The 19,848-nt window shown below is 43.1% G+C and overlaps 1 protein-coding gene across 3 annotated transcripts in view; it reads right to left on the reverse strand.

The window, feature by feature from the left end:
- LOC126475060 (tripartite motif-containing protein 2-like) overlaps positions 1 to 19,848 on the reverse strand; it is a 454,750-nt gene that overhangs the window by 288,045 nt on the left and 146,857 nt on the right. The window contains exon 1 of one of the 3 annotated variants that reach the window (XM_050102611.1): positions 3,981 to 4,203. The exons of the other annotated variants lie outside the window; for them this stretch is intronic. Within the exon in view, the coding sequence (XP_049958568.1) occupies positions 3,981 to 4,006 (26 nt within the window). The 5' untranslated portion in view covers positions 4,007 to 4,203. Of the gene's footprint in view, positions 1 to 3,980; positions 4,204 to 19,848 lie in introns of those variants that run through there. 3 annotated transcript variants of the gene reach the window in all.

Genomic DNA, 19,848 nt, shown 5'->3' on the forward strand with positions numbered 1-19,848 from the left:
ATTCTGAACAATTCGAGCGAATGATTCGACTACCCATCGAACATTTACGGGACATCGAGAGGCCAGTTCGTGCACAAAATCCTGCGGCCAGTACAGTTTCGCAATTGTGGACAGCTGTAGAGGCAGCATGGCTCGATATTTGTGCAGGGGACTTCCAACGACTTGCTGAGTCCATGCCACGTCGAGCTACTGCACTACAGCAGGCAAAAGGACGTTCGACACGACGTAGCTTTTGTCACTTTAGTGTATATGTTCCATAGATCACTTCAGCAACATTTTCACTGAAATTATTTGGAACGAGTCAGTTTGCAGGATACATACAAATGATTCGATTTAAAATTAATTAACAAATGGTTCAAATGGCTCTGAGCACTATGCGAGTTAACTTCTGAGGTCATCAGTCGCCTAGGACTTAGAATTAATTAAACCTAACTAACCTAAGGACATCACACACATCCATGCCCGAGGCAGGATTCCAACCTGCGACCGTAGCGGTCCGCTGGCTCCAGGCTGTAGCGCCTAGAACCGCACAGCCACTCCGGCCGGCATTAATTAACACATCACCTTTAAGTCCTACCCATGTGACTGCATTGAAAACTAATTTTTTACAGTCCATCCCTTTTTAAATTACATTTTTCTATAGAAAAAAAGGAGTTGCCAGAAAAAAATGACTTTACGTTAGATTTAAAACATGCTTTGCTCCTCTCTGTGTCAAGAACAGCTTCAATAAAGAGTGACAAAGGTCATTTTTCCTCTAGTGTTGTAGGTATGGACATCGCAGCTCTTCCCAAATTGTAGAGGATTATTTATGACGAATTTAATTCATTAGCAAATATATATATGTGTATTGTGAAGATGCAGTTGAAATGTGAATCTCCTGCAAGAGGTCCCTACAAGACGACTGCTGGTCACCACCGCATAATATTCTCACTGCTCGCTTTCGCGCAACCAGTACTGTATAAGCTATGAGTTCCTCAGAAAATTATTCCATAACACATTATCGAATTTAAATATGCAAAACATGTTAGGAGGTTGATTCGTTTGTTTGCAAGGTTAGCATGAAGCAAAAGGACCTGAGCTTAATTGTTTGAGTAGCTCGTTAATGTGTTTCTTCTCATTCAAGTTTTCATCAATATGTATACCTAAAACTTTAGAACATCTCTCCTGTTTACTGAGCGTGTGTGCTACATTAGTTGCTTGCAAGACTATTTGATGAAGGTTGTAATGGTACTTGAATTACGTAACCATTGCGACAACTCACCTGAACCTCTCGATACCAGTAATATTCTACTGTGTTTCTGTAAAGTAGTTGACATATTTCCGAGCCAACATTCAGATTTGATTCCATTAATGTAGAAGTACTTTGATTCATCGATATGTTTATATTGCAATGATATTATTCTTGTGTGTATTCTTTCTTTTGTCACTATGATCTTTGAAGTACTTGTAACTCTGATTTTTGGGCGCGTAAGCGATTATTGGTTGTTAGAGAGTCGGACCTTGAAGAAGTCAAGTGTTGGACGTCATGTTGGAAAGACGCATATTGTAGCCAGTTTATAAAATGTGAACTTTAACAGTGAGGAAGATGTTTTCAAGTATGTTTTGTATTGTGAAGTGATGTTTTGTGTGTTATGTGCCATCGCAACAAATGCAATAAAAAAGAAGTGTAACTTGAATTCGGAGTGCCGATTACTTTTTTTTTTTTACATTACCATTGTGCTAACTTTCAAAGGTTTAATCTTCAATGGCTCCGAGGCTCTGAGCACTATGGGACTTAACATCTATGGTCATCAGTCCCCTAGAACTTAGAACTACTTAAACCTAACTAACCTAAGGACAGCACACAACACCCAGCCATCACGAGGCAGAGAAAATCCTTAATCTTCAAGAATGGTTTGTGAAACACTTCTATAAAACTTTTGAATATAGCAGAATAAAACCCAGGCCTCTTTGCATCCGAGCTTGGAATCATCACTACAAGATTTTCGACGATTGAGCCATGATTTTACAACGAGACCAGCGTGGGAAACACGAAAAGATGAGTGCCTAGTTTATTCATTATTACATGAAATGACTTTATTAACTGTGCTCTAATGACACCTGCCACATAATAACTTTGTTGTTGCCCGAAAATGCAGTATTTAGCAGCGTGAGCAACACCACAGTCATCATTAAATTTTGACTTTTGTTGTGGTAGGGTAGTTAGAACGTCATTCACATACATACGTAATAGGAGTGGACCCAGAATTGAATTTTGTAGGGCTCTATTCCCGATTTCTCCCCAGTTACTAAAATATTCCCTCCTTCAAAAATTGTTTGGAATATTCAGCTTAACTTTCTGCATTCTGTTTATTAAATATGACTCAAACATAATTTGAGAACGGATACTGAGCTGCATGTTTTCGCCATTGCGTTACTACGTTGATGTTATTTGATTTTATATGCCGAAGTACCATTCACTTTATCGTAGCACTCAGTACCGACTACTGCCACCGGGCATAGAAACATTAACTTATTATCTGTTTCATTGTAAAGAACTATTTTATAGGCGCAGCGCGGACCAAAACCCCGTGGAAGCGGTAGCAGCAGTGATAATGGGATACAACTCGTAACAGGGCGACATCGACGCTGCACTGTCATCAGCTGATGGCGAGAGTGAAAGATGGCGTAGAGGAGCAGACAAGGCAGACAGCTGCACTGGCTGGCTGCGGTCGGAAAAAAGAGAGAAGCTAAACAAATGCGGCGGGACGCGCAGACAACAAAGGCTAGGAGACGCCAGCCACTCAGCAGCAATCACGGCGCTAACCAGCCGCAGGACAACACGAGAGGTACGCCCATTGTCTTTCCGAAGGTGCGGCGTCGGCGCACTTTCCGGGACGTCGCACTGCGCACGTGCGTGCGGTGACATCGACAAGCGTTAATATCGCCGGGGGTGCGTGCGGGGGGCGGGCGTTCTGGCACTTTTTACATGCTTCGCCGCGCGCAAAAACGGCAAGCCGTACAGGTAAATAGCACTCGACTGTGCTCCCATACCCGGCTGCAGCGTGCCAAGCGGGGAAAAAAATAAAAATAAAAAGCGTAACGACAATGACTGTAACCAGCCGACAATAGTCGCTAGTGGATGTGGAAGCGTGACAACATATAGAACACCAGTTAAGTGTTATGATCATATTGCACATGGCAGTATTTAAACTCAGTAAACATAAAAGTTTCTTTACTCAGCAGTATCATACAAGGTTTTTCGGCAGTATCCGGAATGTATAGCAAAACGAGCCACACGTAAACAATAACAATGTTGCACAGAAATGAAGTTGAGGAAAAAGAAACAATCGGCAACAAAATGCGCTATTTATTTTCACAGCAGTCTACACTCTTTCGATCTGTTTGATGCTCATTTCCGTTTCCCCCTACACTGCATCTCTAAACTTCTGATATCCAATCACACTCACACAATATGCTACATTTTAGCTATTGTATGGGTTGTGACGACAAATTGTTTTGCTTCTAGACTTAACTCTGCTTCCCAAAACTTTATAATATTGTATCTTTTCATCACAGAATAGCCGTATCCTGCATTAGTCAGTTTAGGCTGCATAGCACTTAAGAAATAGGAACCTAAGTCATTTGTCACTCGCGTCGAATTGGAGGGAAAATATAATTGTTGTTCATGCTCCACTGTACGCAAAATAGGCAGTTCAGTTCACCAGTACAGATTAGTAATTTTTACATGGTGACTGACCCAGTTGCTGTTCTGTGTTGAGAGAACTGCTACGAGGCCAGATTTTAACATTTACTTTAAGACGGAGTCTGATACTCTGATATCAGACTGCTGTTTTCGTCAGTTTGATTTCGCCAAAAAATATCACGATATGGGCTTATCAGCCGTTTCTAATACAATCCACGGACAAAAGTGATGGCATATAAATCGTAAAGCTACAATACTGGTGCAGTATAATTCTTAGCTAAAAGTAAGAACTCACTGAATAGCTAGTCTGAGGCCCTCCATCCCCGCGGTGCGCCAAGGATCGCAGAGTGCACGGCTCGAGGTGAGTTACGGATCCCCGCCACGTGCTCCCCGCACGCACGGCCTGCGCGTTCTCACGCGACGCGGAATGTGCGCGCGCGCTCACGCACTTTTGTCAACACTACTCGACAGAACAACTGCCGCACACCGACTGCCGTGAGGAGGCTGCCTCCCGCACTGAACAGCATGGCTGCCGCCGCGTCGCACAGCTGACCCGGCTGCAAGGCTGCCAACGTGCGCGCGGCTACCGCGCGGCGCACCGTTGCCAACTTTCGCTTTCTCCTCCAGCCTCCACAGACCGGTATCGGCTGTTACTTGGGGCTTCGGACTTTCCGCGCGAGTTCATCTGAGGCCGGAAATCCCAGGCAAGAGAGATTCTTTTAGTGTAAAAAGAGCTATCTACACTATTTGGAAAGCACAGCTAGCAGTTCGCTGAGAGACTGGCACCAATAGAAAAAACAAAAGTCTGTTTTCCGATGGAGTTCGTCCACACAAAAACTAGCTATCACTTTACAGCGTTGCGGACCTACACTCATCAAAACGTAAGTACAGGGTGATCAAAAAGTCAGTATAAATTTGAAAACTGAATAAATCAAATGTAAATAGAGAGGTACAAATTGACGCACATGCTTGGAATGACATGGGGTTTTATTAGAACAAAAAAAAAAAAAAAAAAAAAAAAATACAAAAGTTCAAAAATGTCCGACAGATATCGGTTCATCTGATCAGAATAGCAATAATTAGCATAACAAAGTAAGACAAGGCAAAGATGATGTTCTTTACAAAAAGTGCTCAATATGTCCACCATCATTCCTCAACAATAGCTGTAGTCGAGGAATAATGTTGTGAACAGCACTGTAAACCATGTCCGAAGTTATGGTGAGGCAATGGCGTAGGATGTTGTCTTTCAGCATCCCTAGAGATGTCGGTCGATCACGATACACTTGCGACTTCAGGTAACCCCAAAGCCAATAATCGCACGGATTGAGGTCTGGGGACCTGGGAGGCCAAGCATGTCGAAAGTGGCGGCTGAGGACACGATCATCACCAAACGACGGGCGCAAGAGATCTTTCACGCGTCTAGCAATATGGGGTGGAGCGCCATCATGCAGAAAAATCGTACGTTCCAGCAGGTGTTTATCAACCAGGCTGGGGATGATGCTATTCTGTAACATATCGGCGTACCTCTCACCCGTTACGGTAGCAGTTACTGACGTTTTGCCGTCCAGCGCCATCTGTCGGACAGTTTGTGAACTCCGTTTTTTTTTGGTTCTAATAAAACCTCATGTCATTCCAAGCATATGTGTCAATTTTTACCTCTCTATCTACATTATTCCGTGGTTTATTAAGTTTTCAAATTTATACTGACTTTTTGATCACCCTGTATATTCAGCCGTTGAGGAGGCACGAAGCGTCACGTATGAACGCATTAGAAGCTGATCTTTTCATTATGCGCCGTTCGACAGTGTGAACTTCCATTAAAGAGGACAGCGGTTTAAGTCTCCTTCGGGCCATCCAGATTTATGTTTTCCAGTTTCCCTAAATCACCTCAGGAAATGCCAAGAAGATCATTTGCTATGGACCCGGCGATTTCTTTGTCTGTCCTCCCCTAATCCAAGCTGTTCTCTGTCTCTCTCCGTCGACAGAATTTGAGGTTAATCGTTCTCCTTCTACCCTTTAAGCATGCAACCCGTCATGTGGCGAATCAATGATAGCTGGCTTTCGCTATAAGGCGTTCATAAGAGAGACCAGTGAAAGCGTGCCTTAATTTTGGACCGTTACACGATTGTTCCTAAAGGGACTGCACGCGCACCAATCGACCGACCGACAAATTGGGCGTATGTAGACGTTTTGACTGGCCGACCGACGGACTTTCCTCGTCGAGATGTTGGCCGGGTAGGTCCACCCGACAGCTGACCGCCGTCAGCACTCCACCCTAGAAACTGGTGTTGCGCTGCCCTACAGATGTTCGTCTTTTGTCAATGTGCACGGGATTAAATGCTGTTCTGATACACATGACAGGGTGCGAGGCGAACAAAACCTTAAGGACAGAGTTTCTGGAGAAATTTTAAGACTGCAGATGTTTGTGGGACACGTCGTACGAGGAGTATAGCAATACACATGCAAGAAATGAAGTATTTTTAAATTTTTTAACGACTCCATAGTGATTTCATGTGGAGCATAGAATAAAAGTCCGTCGATCTTCCGTATTCCTGTTTTTAGCTTTTACATATGAGAAATGAAATCTGAAGATCGAAATATTGACATTTAATGGAGATTAATTCATAAAATATACTTGCTTCATTTTTATAAGTGTTAAAAAGTCCAGCCTATATCTAAGCCCTCTGCTATTGAGAGCAGAGTAATTTTATTACCGCTGCTAAATGCTTCATTTGTTATGTGTTTGACGTTGTTTTTATTGAATTATGTGCGCCATCGCCATGTGTGTTCTTTCTTCTTCGAATCTGAAATGAGTTTCTTAAACTTACAGGTCATCTTTTATGCTACATACATAAATAAATTAATAACGTTTACATGAACTTCTTTTGTTTTATTTATTTTGCTTTTGTTTGATGTATTTCCTCAATCAGCTATGAATCTCGTTGTACGATTCAGGAATCATTTTAGTTAATAATTGAGGGGATACGACTGCACTTTCTGCGAGTGGCTAGAAACCATATTGTGACTAACACCCTCTCCTCGCAGGTTACACTCTCATGACTGTATACTTTTTCGTTAAGAACCGTTTGATGATGTTCAGCAGTTTCCAAACGTATGATACATCCATTCTTAGATAACTACGGAAATCAACGGCTCCTAGCTGGTTAAGTGAGGAAACGTAGGTGATTTGTTTTCTTGTATTAGCCACTTCTCAAATGTTCAAATGTGTGTGAAATCTTATGGGACTTAACTGCTAAGGTCATCAGTCCCTAAGCTTACACACTACTTAACCTAAAGTATCCTAAGGACAAACACACACACCCACGCCCGAGGGAGGACTCGAACCTCCGCCGGGACTAGCCGCACAGTCCATGATTGCAGCGCCTGAGACCGCTCGGCCAATCCCGCGCGGCTTAGCCATTTCTTTGCACACGGTTTTCTCTCGTTGTTTTCTTATATTTTTTTTATTTTTTTGTGGCCTTGTTACTTCCAAAACAGCCGAGGCAAACCCCGTTTTTGTTTCTCTGTAAAACCACGCGGGATCCTGTAGAACGTAAACTCAATGTACCTAAGATATGCAAATCACAACAAGAGGGCGGATGAACATAGTTCCAAAACGGGACACAGCCAATCAAAACTTCAATTCATTCCATCTTTCACTCCTGTTTTGGGTGACACATCTTTATCGAAATCAATTTCAGTTATAATTCATTTTATTTGCTTCTATTTCTAGACCGTCTACTGGTAATCGAACGAAATAATGGAACTATAACTAGAGCAGATCGTTTATATATAAAAAAAATTGGAAAAATAAATATTCCCCGCAGGAAAAATAGTTATTCCATGACCCACTACATAACATGGACTTTCTTTTTTTTTTTTTTATTAGCATAGCTCAAAGTTCCTTTTGAAAACTGAGATGTAATAAAACAACAAGTTCTCGATTTTGTTAAGTAAAATTAATTCTATGTTTCATGTAAGAAGTAATAATATGCAGTAATTTATAAGTTAAACAAAAATAATCAAAAGAAATATGCGTTAATAACTTCACCAGTGCCGGTTCAAAACTCGGATCCAAATGCGGGATGAGAATTACGTACGTTATTTCGTCTCGTCTATACTCGAGACGGCTTAGAAAATCCATGACAGCTCATAGCGCTATTGCCAGCTTTCAACGGCTGTCGAAAACAGTAATCGTCTACAGAGCTGTGACAACACTGAGACATTGCCATGGAGACGTTTACAAAATCGCGCTAAGTTACTGTTTCAAGCAGGCCCGCGAAACTGCTGTGCCCAGGTCACTGCAGTTGACAGGGATAAACTTAGTCCGACTCAGCTATACTTCCGTGTTGCATCCGCTTGCTGCCACATTATTTCCGTGTACAGCGGAACTCGTTCGCGCGGGCGATTATATACCATGTGATGCCACACCGTGCAGATAATTCCGGCGTTAAAGGAATAACAACCATCCACTCGAGTATTCAATTAATGTAACTCACACGCAGTGTCGGCTGGAAAGCCAAAATTGGGAGTCAGCATAGTTTTATTATCTTTTTGAAATCATACCACTTTTAATTACTCGAGTTGCAGTCACTGAGCCGGCCGCGGTGGCCGAGCGGTTCTAGGCCCTTCAGTCCGGAACCGCTCGACTGCTACGGTCGCAGGTTCGAATCCTGCCTCGGTCATGGATGTGTGTGATATCCTTAGGTTAGTTAGGTTTAAGTAGTTCTTTCTAGGGGAATGATGACCTCAGATATTAAGTCCCATAGTCCTCAGAGCCATTTGAACCATTTTTTGCAGTTACTTAATCAAACTGGGAAGTAAGGGAATTTATGGGAGAACTTGAGAAAAATAAGGGATTGCTCGATAGGGCACATCCTGAGGCATCAAGGTACCGCTAATTTGGTACTGGAGGAAAGTTTGTGTGTGTGTGTGTGTGTGTGTGTGTGTGTGTGTGTGTGTGTGGGCGGGTGGGAGGGGGCGGGGAAGTAAAAATTGCAGAGAGAGAGTCCAATGGGTGATTACAGGAGGCAGGTTCAAATAAACGGAGGTCGCAGTAGTTATGCAGAAACAAAAAGGCTGGCACAGAATAGACTATCGTAGAGAGCCACATGAAACCAAACTTCGGACTGGACCCACACTTCATGGCATTAAACAATGAATATGTTATAGTTGTTGCATACTTTAGTAAATATAGTCTTCAGTCTTTCCGATCGCATGGAGCAACACCACACTACAGAACTAGCTCACTACGGAACTACTGGCATAGCCGACCGCGGTGGTCTAGCGGTTCTAGGCGCGCAGTCCGGAACCGCGCGACTGCTACGGTCGCAGGTTCGAATCCTGCCTCGGGCATGGATGTGTGTGATGTCCTTAGGTTAGTTAGGTTTAAGTAGTTCTAAGTTCTAGGGGACTTATGACCTAAGATGTTAAGTCCCATAGTGCTCAGAGCCATTTGAACCATTTGAACTACCGGCATAAAATAGTATTCGTACGGATGCGTAATGAAAAGAAAGTGCTGACTGAACTCAAAACATCTGGAAGGTATTCTGTACATTCTCACAACATTCTGCACAACAAATATGCAATCAAAAATGTGGAAGACTTTCATTCGTGCTATAAATTTTTAATTTAGTATAAGCACGTGAGAGTCTTTGTTTTCTTTCTCCTATATTTATTTTAGAAATTCCAAACAGACTCGAGACTGAATAAAAAATATAGGAAAGATAAGATGGTGGTTTAATGCTTCAAGTGTTCCACATAGTCTCTCCCAACTTGATTACAACGCACAGAGCTTTCATACAAGCATGTGAAACCGTCAGAAAAGTCCTTCTTTGGGACGTTGTTCAAGTTGCACATGTGCATCTTCTTCGGTCTTGGCGAGCCATCAGAGACTCAACTGTACTCTCTCGTTTTGTGGTAGCTTCATACTGGTAACACCAAGTCTCGCCACCCATGGTGATTTATTCCGCGTTTTGCATTTCAGTCAAGTCGTTGCAGGTGTCCATCCGTCGTTGTTTTAGTGCGAGAATTAAGTTGTACGGGACAAAGTTTGCTCACGCTTTTCTTTTCTTCAGAACGTAATTAGAGATGTAGCCCGTTGCCACAGTGCAGTTTGCGAGACGAGCAACGTTGACACCCTATGGTCACACGTCCACTACTTAACGCTGCCTGCTCACAAATGACCTGTCAACTGCACATTTGTTATTTACAGTTGATAGCACAACTGTCACCGTCGTTACTGCTCTGGCGTCGCTTGTACGACAGGAATGCAATCAGTCTTGGAACTTGACGGACGGTTTACAGCAGAAGACTTGTGATGCTGTGTGCTTTCCTGTTAGTTGCAAAATTCTCTCACATTTCCTCAGATTTAGCTTTTTGTGCAGGTTATTACTAATGAGCACCAATTTAGTCAAGTTCAGCCTGAAGGCAGCCAGAATTTGGCCAACGAGGAGATTTGAAGTCGCTCATCACAGCGATTAGCAAAAATGGCTCTGAGCACTATGGGACTCAACTGCTGAGGTCATTAGTCCCCTAGAACTTAGAACTAGTTGAACCTAACTAACCTAAGGACATCACAAACATCCATGCCCGTGGCAGGATTCGAACCTCCGACCGTAGCGGTCTTGCGGTTCCAGACTTCAGCGCCTTTAACCGCACGGCCACTTCGGCCGGCTACAGCGATTTGCACCTAAGCCCTCCAGAGTGTGTGATGTAATGAGGGCGTAAGATGCTGTAATCTATGTGTTGTTTGGTAAAGTTAAGTTCGTTGATGAACTTTGAGCAGGGTCTGTTCCAGCATCGGGTTCCATCCTTTTTCCCATACTCATACGCAACAGCTCAAGCTCGAAACGACCATTACTTTAGTGCACTGTACAAGCGCTGGTCTCACTATCATGCGACCCGCCGAATGGAAGTCCAATCATTTCATTTTAAGAAGTTACAGTTACGTCATAAATACAGCTAACCATAGTCAAGGAGCAACTGAGCACAGTCAAATGTGTTTACACAACTAACGTCACGTTTATTTTGAACACATGCAGACTGCAATTCGCAGAAACCTATACGTCAACCTATTAGGGTTAGCTAGTGAGCTTATATGTCCGCCTCTGTGGATGATTGGTCAGCGTAGATGGCTACCGTGCGGGGGATCCTGGTTCTACTCCCGGTACTACTAAGGGTTTTTCCTTGGTGGGAAGACTGCTACGGACTGTACTCAATTCATGATGCCAATTGAGGGGCTACGAATTAAAAGTAACGGCCGCACTGTCTGAAATGTCGGGAAAATGGCGGGAAATGCTGCGTGCTTACCACATGCCCGTCCATATCTTGTCTATATAACGACGCAGGGTTGGTTGACACCCTTGGGCCTTCACGGCCTGGACCGCGAGTTCATTACTTAATTAACTCCTATAACCACCACAGCGTGCGTCGAACTAACCTGTTACCCGCAGAAATACGAGGACTATTCATAAGTTAATCTCCGACTGGCTACTAAAAATAAACAAATGCTTGTAGCTTCATGACTCTTGAGATGTTGGAACAAGAGACTGAAAATCACGTAGCGTCAGTTTGCTCTCCGTTTCTTTCGTCGGTGTGTGCGACTGAAATAGATAGCGTTATCGCTCCTCCCGCCATCAGTGAGGTACGTTCTATTATTGGCTTCCTGTCAGCAGAACGAGTCACTGCTACCGAGATTCAGTAGAGACTGTGGCGTCTAATGAATACAGTAAGCTGATTCAGAAGGATGTAGGTTGCAGTAGGTACTCGGAGATGAAGAAGCTTGCACAGGATAGGGTAGTATGGAGAGCTGCGGCAAACCAGTCTCTGGACTGAAGACCACAACAACAACAACAACAACAACAACAACAGCATATAGGGATGCGGTAATGAGTAGTAATGCTGCGACGGGGTGGTGCAGAAAAGTCATGGCTGGTCTCATAAATGTGCATGATGAAAGTGGCCGAGAAAGACATTCAGATGTGAGGATCAACTTGTGCAACATCTTGATGAAACTGCGTGCGAGACGTCGGTTCGCAGTTTACAGAGTTTCGGACGATGTGCCTCAGATTTCAAGCATAATCCTCTTTAACACTGTTCCATGTAGGTTAGGTTATAATAATTTTAATGCGTAGTGCATATAAAAGTGTATCACTGATGCTCAGAAAACTAAAAGGTGGTCCGGTCTTGACACTCTATCATTGTAACCGCGAAAAAGAGGAGGAACTTCTGAAAATATTGGTGACTGGGGACGAGACATGCGTCCCGTGCGTGGACTCTAATAGTTAGGAACAGTCTAGACAGTGACTGCGAACTCATTCTGACACTAAGCCGAAAAAAATTCAAGCAGACGCTGTCAAACCTCAAAATGATGGTTGCAGGTTTTTGCTGTAAACAAAGAAATTACGATAACAGATTTCTTGAGAGTAATTCGTGAGAGTACTGTAATGTCACAGGTTTATACTAGGACAGTTACGAAACTCCGAAGATCAATCAAAAATAAAGGGCATGCGACGACTGCTGAAGGGATCATTCTCCCCGTCGACCAATCTTTTTCTAAAAGTCATCGGATTGCTCAAGCAATAAAACTATCCTACTTTTTCCGTCCTATAAAAATTTAGGAAAGTTTTGAGAGTAGATTTTTATGGCATACAGCTCATCTTTGTCACACGGAATGGAATAAACTGTAGGTATGAGGGCTATTCATAAATTAACCTCCGATTTCCTATTAAAAGTCAACGGCTTTACCATAGTGTTAACATCGGTTCCTGTCGGATCACCGAAATTAAGTTCTGTCGTGACATAAAATCGATAAAGTTGCGAAAGTTGACGGAAAATACGTATAGATTTAGGGAAAATGTGGAGGAATGAGGAAGTACTTGCATGTCTTCTGCTTGGTGCACGAAAGTTCTTATACATGGGAACGAGTATGGTATAGCAAGAGGACTACGAGAAAAAAGTTGACATGAAACTATCGGGAACAGTCATTTTTCGTGGAAAGCGATAAGACGGTTGGAATAGAATTTTGAATATAGATGACCACCAAATGTCACAAGTCCAGGTGTCACCCCAAAGTTATCGGCAGCTAAAGAGCGTTGTATTACCAGCTGGAATGACTGCAATATACAATTACAAAATGGATCGCGTGTTTGACCCTGTGCAGGACTGCTTAGATACTTCGAACCCTAACAATCGGTATTTACAATGAGCTCCTCTATTCTCTTGACCAATCACAACCATGCAGTCAGCTAACAAATACCTCACAAGCAGTTGTTTTTTTCGTTCTTCTCTCGAAGCGTATCAGTTGTGTGGTATAACCTGCTATCTACTCGTATACAACTGCGTGTTCTGTGTGTGACTTAGAGCATTATCTACCTGCGATCATCAGCAGCAAACCTCTTCATACCACAGTCATTAGAGGACTTCCAACTCATTTGTGATGAAAAATGTCCATCGATCGAAAACTTGTTTCGGTACACTCTTCAAGGAGAACGGAAATGTAAGCCAAGTAGTACATTTCTCTTCTGCACATCTTGGACGTAAATCGTGTCTTCAGTTTGATATAGGTACTAACCGACTGTTACTGTACTTCCCATGCTCGTGCTATCCTGAATGCATACAAGTGGATGATCGGGGAGAGGGCAAGTCTTAGGATTTTTAGAAGGTTGGTTTATAAGGTGCGCAAATATTCTCGTAGGAAGTAGGTATGTCAGCAATATCAATATATACATATGGAAAACTGTGGAAAAATATGGAAAATGAAATAAAATCGGTAAAATTCGTGGAAATCCTAGTATAGATACTAAAAATTGAAGTGAGATACGTAAAAATTGTGGGAAGTACCATGAAATATGTAAAATTGCAAAAAACTAGTAAAATTACGAAAATTGACTGAGAACACATAAAATTAGAGACAAATGCCATGAAATGAGTAGTGAGTAAAATCAATAAAATTGAGTCTTCTGGAGGAGGGAAGTCGACTGATGCTACATATATACACCTTAGTAGTGGAGAGAGAAGGCACTCTAGAGACGTGGCGTCAAGACGAAACGGCAATATTATTCTGATCATGAGGAGCACAGCCTAACATCGGGGACCATTACTTCAGTGTGCAAGATGAAGGTTACCAGGGGCGGTGATAAACTGCGGTAAGATTGTTACATCCCCTCTGGCTACTGATCTTGGTGTTTATTTCCTTGTAAGTTGTCACTGTTTGGTCGTATGCATTTTACGCTGTCATTGATCGTTTATAGGGCTGTCGTGAACGTATAATACGTATAATAATTTCCGTACTGTAATCGGGCTTGAACGTCGTAAACAGCAGGAGTCATACGTCTCTGGAAACCTATGTAGTGTTTGTGTTGCAAAGAATCGATGGTTTGTTTGGCGCGCAAGGCAGTAATTTTATAAATTTACAGTTTGTCACCATAGTTTATCGTAGAGAAACTTTAAGGGAGAATGTATGTCATGCACTGGAAATATATTTCTTATTTTGGAATATTAACAGCACTGCATTCCATGCGACTAATAGGTCGAAAACCGCACTGATCTAGCATTATAGCGTGTTTTAAGTGCAGAACCACGTAGCCTTAGGAACGCATGTGTTTATGTTCCACGATCATTTCTCTCTTATCAATACCTTCTTAGTACAGACCACAGACACTAGAACAATACTCCTGAACTGATGCCGCAGTTGATTTACGTAAAATGTTTCAAACTACGTCTGTCATAGAGCTCCATCTGGAAAGACCATGTGCACTTGGGTGGGCGCCGTGAGTAAGAATGGTGTGGAACAGTCTTCTCTGAACAGCAGTTACGGACTCGGCTTGCCCTGTTCCTTCATGAGATGTGGATTTAGCGCACATAGTAGCCTTATACTTCTGGTGAACTGCAAATTAAATCGATGACAGTGGTGCAAGGGGTGGGAAGTTGGTCAAAGGCAATACAGGGGGCTCCTTCAATCTTCAACTTTATCTCAGGAATGCGAGAATGCTCTGTGACTCCCATCCATATAGGGAAGGAAGGGCAATCGTAATCGTAAATTAAGCACTGTGATCGAAGTGCTAGAAATATGTAGATCGGTATAGCATTCTGTCTGGTTTCCTTTGGTATATACAGGGTGTTACAAAAAGGTACGGCCAAACTTTCAGGAAACATTCCTCACACACAAATAAAGAAAAGATGTTATGTGGACCTGTGTCCGGGACGCTTAATTTCCGTGTTAGAGCTCATTTTAGTTTCGTTAGTATGTACTGTACTTCCTCGATTCACCGCCAGTTGGCCCAATTGAAGGAAGGTAATGTTGACTTCGGTGCTTGTGTTGACATGCGACTCATTGCTCTACAGTACTAGCATCAAGCACATCAGTACGTAGCATCAACCGGTTAGTAATCATCACGAACGTGGTTTTTCAGTCAGTGCAATGTTTACAAATGCGGAGTTGGCAGATGCCCATTTGATGTACGGATCAGCACGGGGCAATAGCAGTGGCGCGGTACGTTTGTATCGAGACAGATTTCCAGAACGAAGGTGTCCCGACAGGAAGACGTTCGAAGCAATTGATCGGCGTCTTAGGGAGCACGGAACATTCCAGCCTATGACTCGCGACTGGGGAAGACCTAGAACAAAGAGGACGTCTGCAACGGACGAGGCAATTCTTCATGCAGTTGACGATAGCCCTAATGTCAGCGTCAGAGAAGTTGCTGCTGTACAAGGTAACGTTGACCACGTCACTGTATGGAGAGTGCTACGGGAGAACCAGTTGTTTCCGTACCATGCACAGCGTGTGCAGGCACTATCAGCAGCTGATTGGCCTCCACGGGTACACTTCTGCGAATGGTTCATCCAACAATGTGTCAATCCTCATTTCAGTGCAAATGTTCTCTTTACGGATGAGGCTTCATTCCATCGTGATCAAATTGTAAATTTTCACGATCAACATGTGTGGGCTGACGAGAATACGCACGCAATTGTGCAATCACGTCATCAACACAGATTTTCTGTGAACGTTTGGGCAGGCATTGTTGGTGATGTCTTGATTGGGCCCCACGTTCTTCCACCTACGCTCAATGGAGTACGTTATCATGATTTCATACGGGATACTCTACCTGTGCTGCTAGAACATGTGCCTTTACAAGTACGACACAACATGTGGTTCATGCACGATGGAGCTCCTGCACATTTCAGTCGAAGTGTTCGTACGCTTCTCAACAACAGATTCGGTGACCGATGGATTGGTAGAGGCGGACCAATTCCATGGCCTCCACGCTCTCCTGACCTCAACCCTCTTGACATTCATTTATGGGAGCATTTGAAAGGTCTTGTCTACGCAACCCCGGTAGCAAATGTAGAGACTCTTCGTGCTCGTATTGTGGACGGCTGTGATACAATACGCCATTCTCCAGGGGTGCATCAGCGCATCAGGGATTCCATGCGACGGAGGGTGGATGCATGTATCCTCGCTAAGGGAGGACATTTTGAACATTTCCTGTAACAAAGTGTTTGAAGTCACGCTGGTGCGTTCTGTTGCTGTGTGTTTCCATTCCATGATTAATGTTATTTGAAGAGAAGTAATAAAATGAGCTCTAACATGGAAAGTAAGCGTTTCCGGACACATGTCCACATAACATATTTTCTTTCTTTGTGTGTGAGGAATGTTTCCTGAAAGTTTGGCCGTACCTTTTTGTAACACCCTGTATATATATGTATGTTCGAGAATTAACAATGAATGGGTGTACTACACAGTCATCTATCTACATTCGAAATCTAGTACGTGGTAATCGCAAAGCAGTGGAAGGAAGGTTTTGCAATGATACAGATACTGGGAAGAACGCTGGTGGCGTCCAAATTATGGAAAAACGTGTAAAATTGCTAAAATTGATCACACTATCAACTATGGTGCTTATTACAGTACATCGGCGGTGTCTTTTGCATGCCATCCATACAATAGTACACTGTTGATTGCCACTTATTGACTGACTGACATTGCTTGTTTGAGATGAATAGAGAGTTCTGGTGCGGGGCAACGCCCTCTTGGGAGGGCCTGCACCAAAACAGCGATCACGTACATGACTGCAATATGAGGGATCAATAGAAATGGAACAGCTAGATGTCTGCTACCACCTCACTGCAAAAGATGACTTTGTATGTAGAGGTCGGACAGCTGTTTTGAAACGCTCCCCAATGGCGCAAAACTCTTCCAGTTCCCATATAATGTGATGTCATCTGCATTTTTTTGTCAATAAGAAACACCGCCTCTGTCTTACATTTCAATCATACTTTGTGTGTTATGGAAGCAGCAGCAGCATAATTTACACCATGTGATGTCCAGTTTTCTGTGAGAGAGAATGGATCGAGACATATTAATGTTGGTTTAGTACCTGGTACAGCCCTCGAAGTCATGATGGGAAAAACAAAACGATGGTGGTGTATGTAGCTGTAGTCATACACTGCTTGGATGTGTCACAGCAGAAAAAAACAATGTATCAAACAACGATACAGGGAACCTCACTTGCAATTAATAGTTTGTGGGATATGGTCGTCCTACAGTACAGGTGACAAAACTTTACGCTGGTCTATGGAAGCGACTTCGATCATGAGCCATCTGCTCCACTGAACCAATACCTATATGTTTAATAGGATCGTTACATATGCTCGATTCTAGCATGCAGGTGCTATTTGTTTTCGGTATATCAGAAGACAGAGATGCGGTGATATCAAGTTTTCTACCGGGTGATGTTAGTGAAGTTTTTATAGGTCACAGTTTTTCTCTGTTGGATGGTATAAAAGAAACGAGGAAGGAGAGAATGTTTGGGTGACAGGCATGAATGTACCACCTTAGGACTGCAGTACCTGTATATCATTTGGAGACACACCGCAATGCAGTAGCAAGATCCTCATCCTTCTTCCAGCTCCTGTATGATGTGGAGTCTTGCTCATTTTCACCGCCATAACTGCTTGTAGTGTATTTTTTTACTACCTCGTGTTGGCGGAAAAAGCTTCATTTGGCGCTGGCCTTACACATTGTGTACAGTTGGCGGAGGTACGACAACGTGCTCCCACTTCCACCGAGTGGTCAAAACATGGTCCTGTCGCATTAACTCAGCTCGTCCTGTTTCTCCGTGGGATGCAGAATGTCTTAGATATAGCGCTCTCCAACTTCCGTTTAGTTCTGATTTAAATTGGAACGATCACATGGAAAAAGCTACAAGGAGGGTGGGGCAGAGACTGAGGAGCAGTTACAAGATGCAGAGGGACTGTCTAAAAAAGCATGCTGGATATTTTGCTGTGTGGGATCCTTAGCACATAAGTTCAGAAAAGGCGACTCGTTTTGAGTTGTGATAGTGGCACAAATATGATTCGCCAGTAGCTGTAATCTTTAAAAGATATCTCCGTACGATCCTGTGCAAGTATGCGGTTGAATGGGTAGACCTGATTCCAAATCGCAGACAGCATTTCTACCAGAAAGCATAAACTTTTAGCGACTCTTATGTGTGTGTGCCTGTAGAACCAAGACAGCTTTTTATGCAGGGTGACAGTAATACTTGTGAACGTGTTTTTAAGAGTGCGGTCCTTATGCAAAATGTATGTTGCCGGCAGTAGAATTCTGCGGTCAGCTTTAAATGTCTGTTCTTGATAGTGTTCGCCGAAAAGAACATTGTCTTCTCTCCAGGGATTTCCATTTCAGCTACCTGGTGAGTGTAATCCGACAGCTGGAAAAAAAGTCACTTACTGTGCAAAGTGACTCTCATGATCAATTTAATTAATTAGGCTATCAGTTTGATATCAAAGAAGTGCCACCTGATCAGTGGAAGCGATGTGTAGGTAGCACGGATATGATTCTTGACTCGGATCGGTAATCAGGCGTCTTTTTTCGTTGCGGGGATATCTTTTAACGGAATTCCAATCTCCCAACTATATAGAGAGAGACAACCATCACAATAAAATCAGTTGTATTACCGAATTTATAAAGTGCTATGTAGTATAAACCTGATATTTCCAACTTCTCTGCCGGCCGAAGTGGCCGAGCGGTTAAAGGCGCTGCAGTCTGGAACCGCAAGACCTCTACGGTCGCAGGTTCGAATCCTGCCTCGGGCATGGATGTTTGTGATGTCCTTAGGTTAGTTAGGTTTAAGTAGTTCTAAGTTCTAGGGGACTAATGACCTCAGCAGTTGAGTCCCATAGTGCTCAGAGCCATTTTGAACCAACTTCTCTGTGCTATTACCTTGGTATGTTGCTAGGCATTTGGGTACTTTGCTGGAGTTCGAAAATGAGGAGGCATCCTGTGATAGAACTAGATCTTAGCATTCCATGATGAGCCAAAAGTAAGTTTAATATTCTAGTCCTGTGATGTCTGATGTAACAAATTAGAACAGATTTTTTTTCTACCTGATGAGTAAATATTTAGAGGAAATGTAGCCTATGTCATACTGTTACAGGACTTTCACAACAAGTAAAGATACTTTAGCGATGTGAAAAGAACGTGTATGCCATGATTTCTTCTGTCTTTGAAAATAACTTGTATAAAAGAGTGGAAAGAACGTGTATGCCATGATTTCTTCTGTCTTTGAAAATAACTTGTATAAAAGAGTGGAAATCAACTCCGCCATTGCCGGTCCCAAGCCCGGATCCTCATCTTACAAGTGATGAGGGAGGAGGAGGGGGAGGAGTAACAACCTCGTAAAAAAACCTGGGTCCATCTGGCTCCGGATGGTAGCACCCTGTGAGGGCCCCTGCCTAGGGCTACGGGGGAAAACCGGTCAACGGTCTCATAGGCGGATGAGGAATTTTTAACTCCCAACGGCTGAGAGAGCGGAGGAACCAAAAATCTATAACTGCAAGCGTCTGTACCCAGATTGGGCGGCTTGTGGGCAGCGTCTGTTCCTCATGTTAGAGGCGGCTGTTTCAAGAAACCTTCTAACGCTAACAACGTTAGTCGTATTCCTGGTAGGTTACGCAAGTAATCTCCCCAACTTTGAAGAATTTCAACAGTTACAATCTTAACGCATGATGGAAATGTCTTTCAATAACGAAACTACCCCAGGTGGCCAATCCACCGTCGGCAACGACGCAAGCAGACCCATGGATTCTGGGAGTCTGCAACACCATGCAAATCCAACAAGATTAAACCCAGAAAAATCTTCAACATAGCAACTCTCAACATA

This window comes from Schistocerca serialis, chromosome 4, assembly GCF_023864345.2.
Source record: "Schistocerca serialis cubense isolate TAMUIC-IGC-003099 chromosome 4, iqSchSeri2.2, whole genome shotgun sequence".
Taxonomy (NCBI): Eukaryota; Metazoa; Arthropoda; class Insecta; order Orthoptera; family Acrididae; genus Schistocerca; species Schistocerca serialis.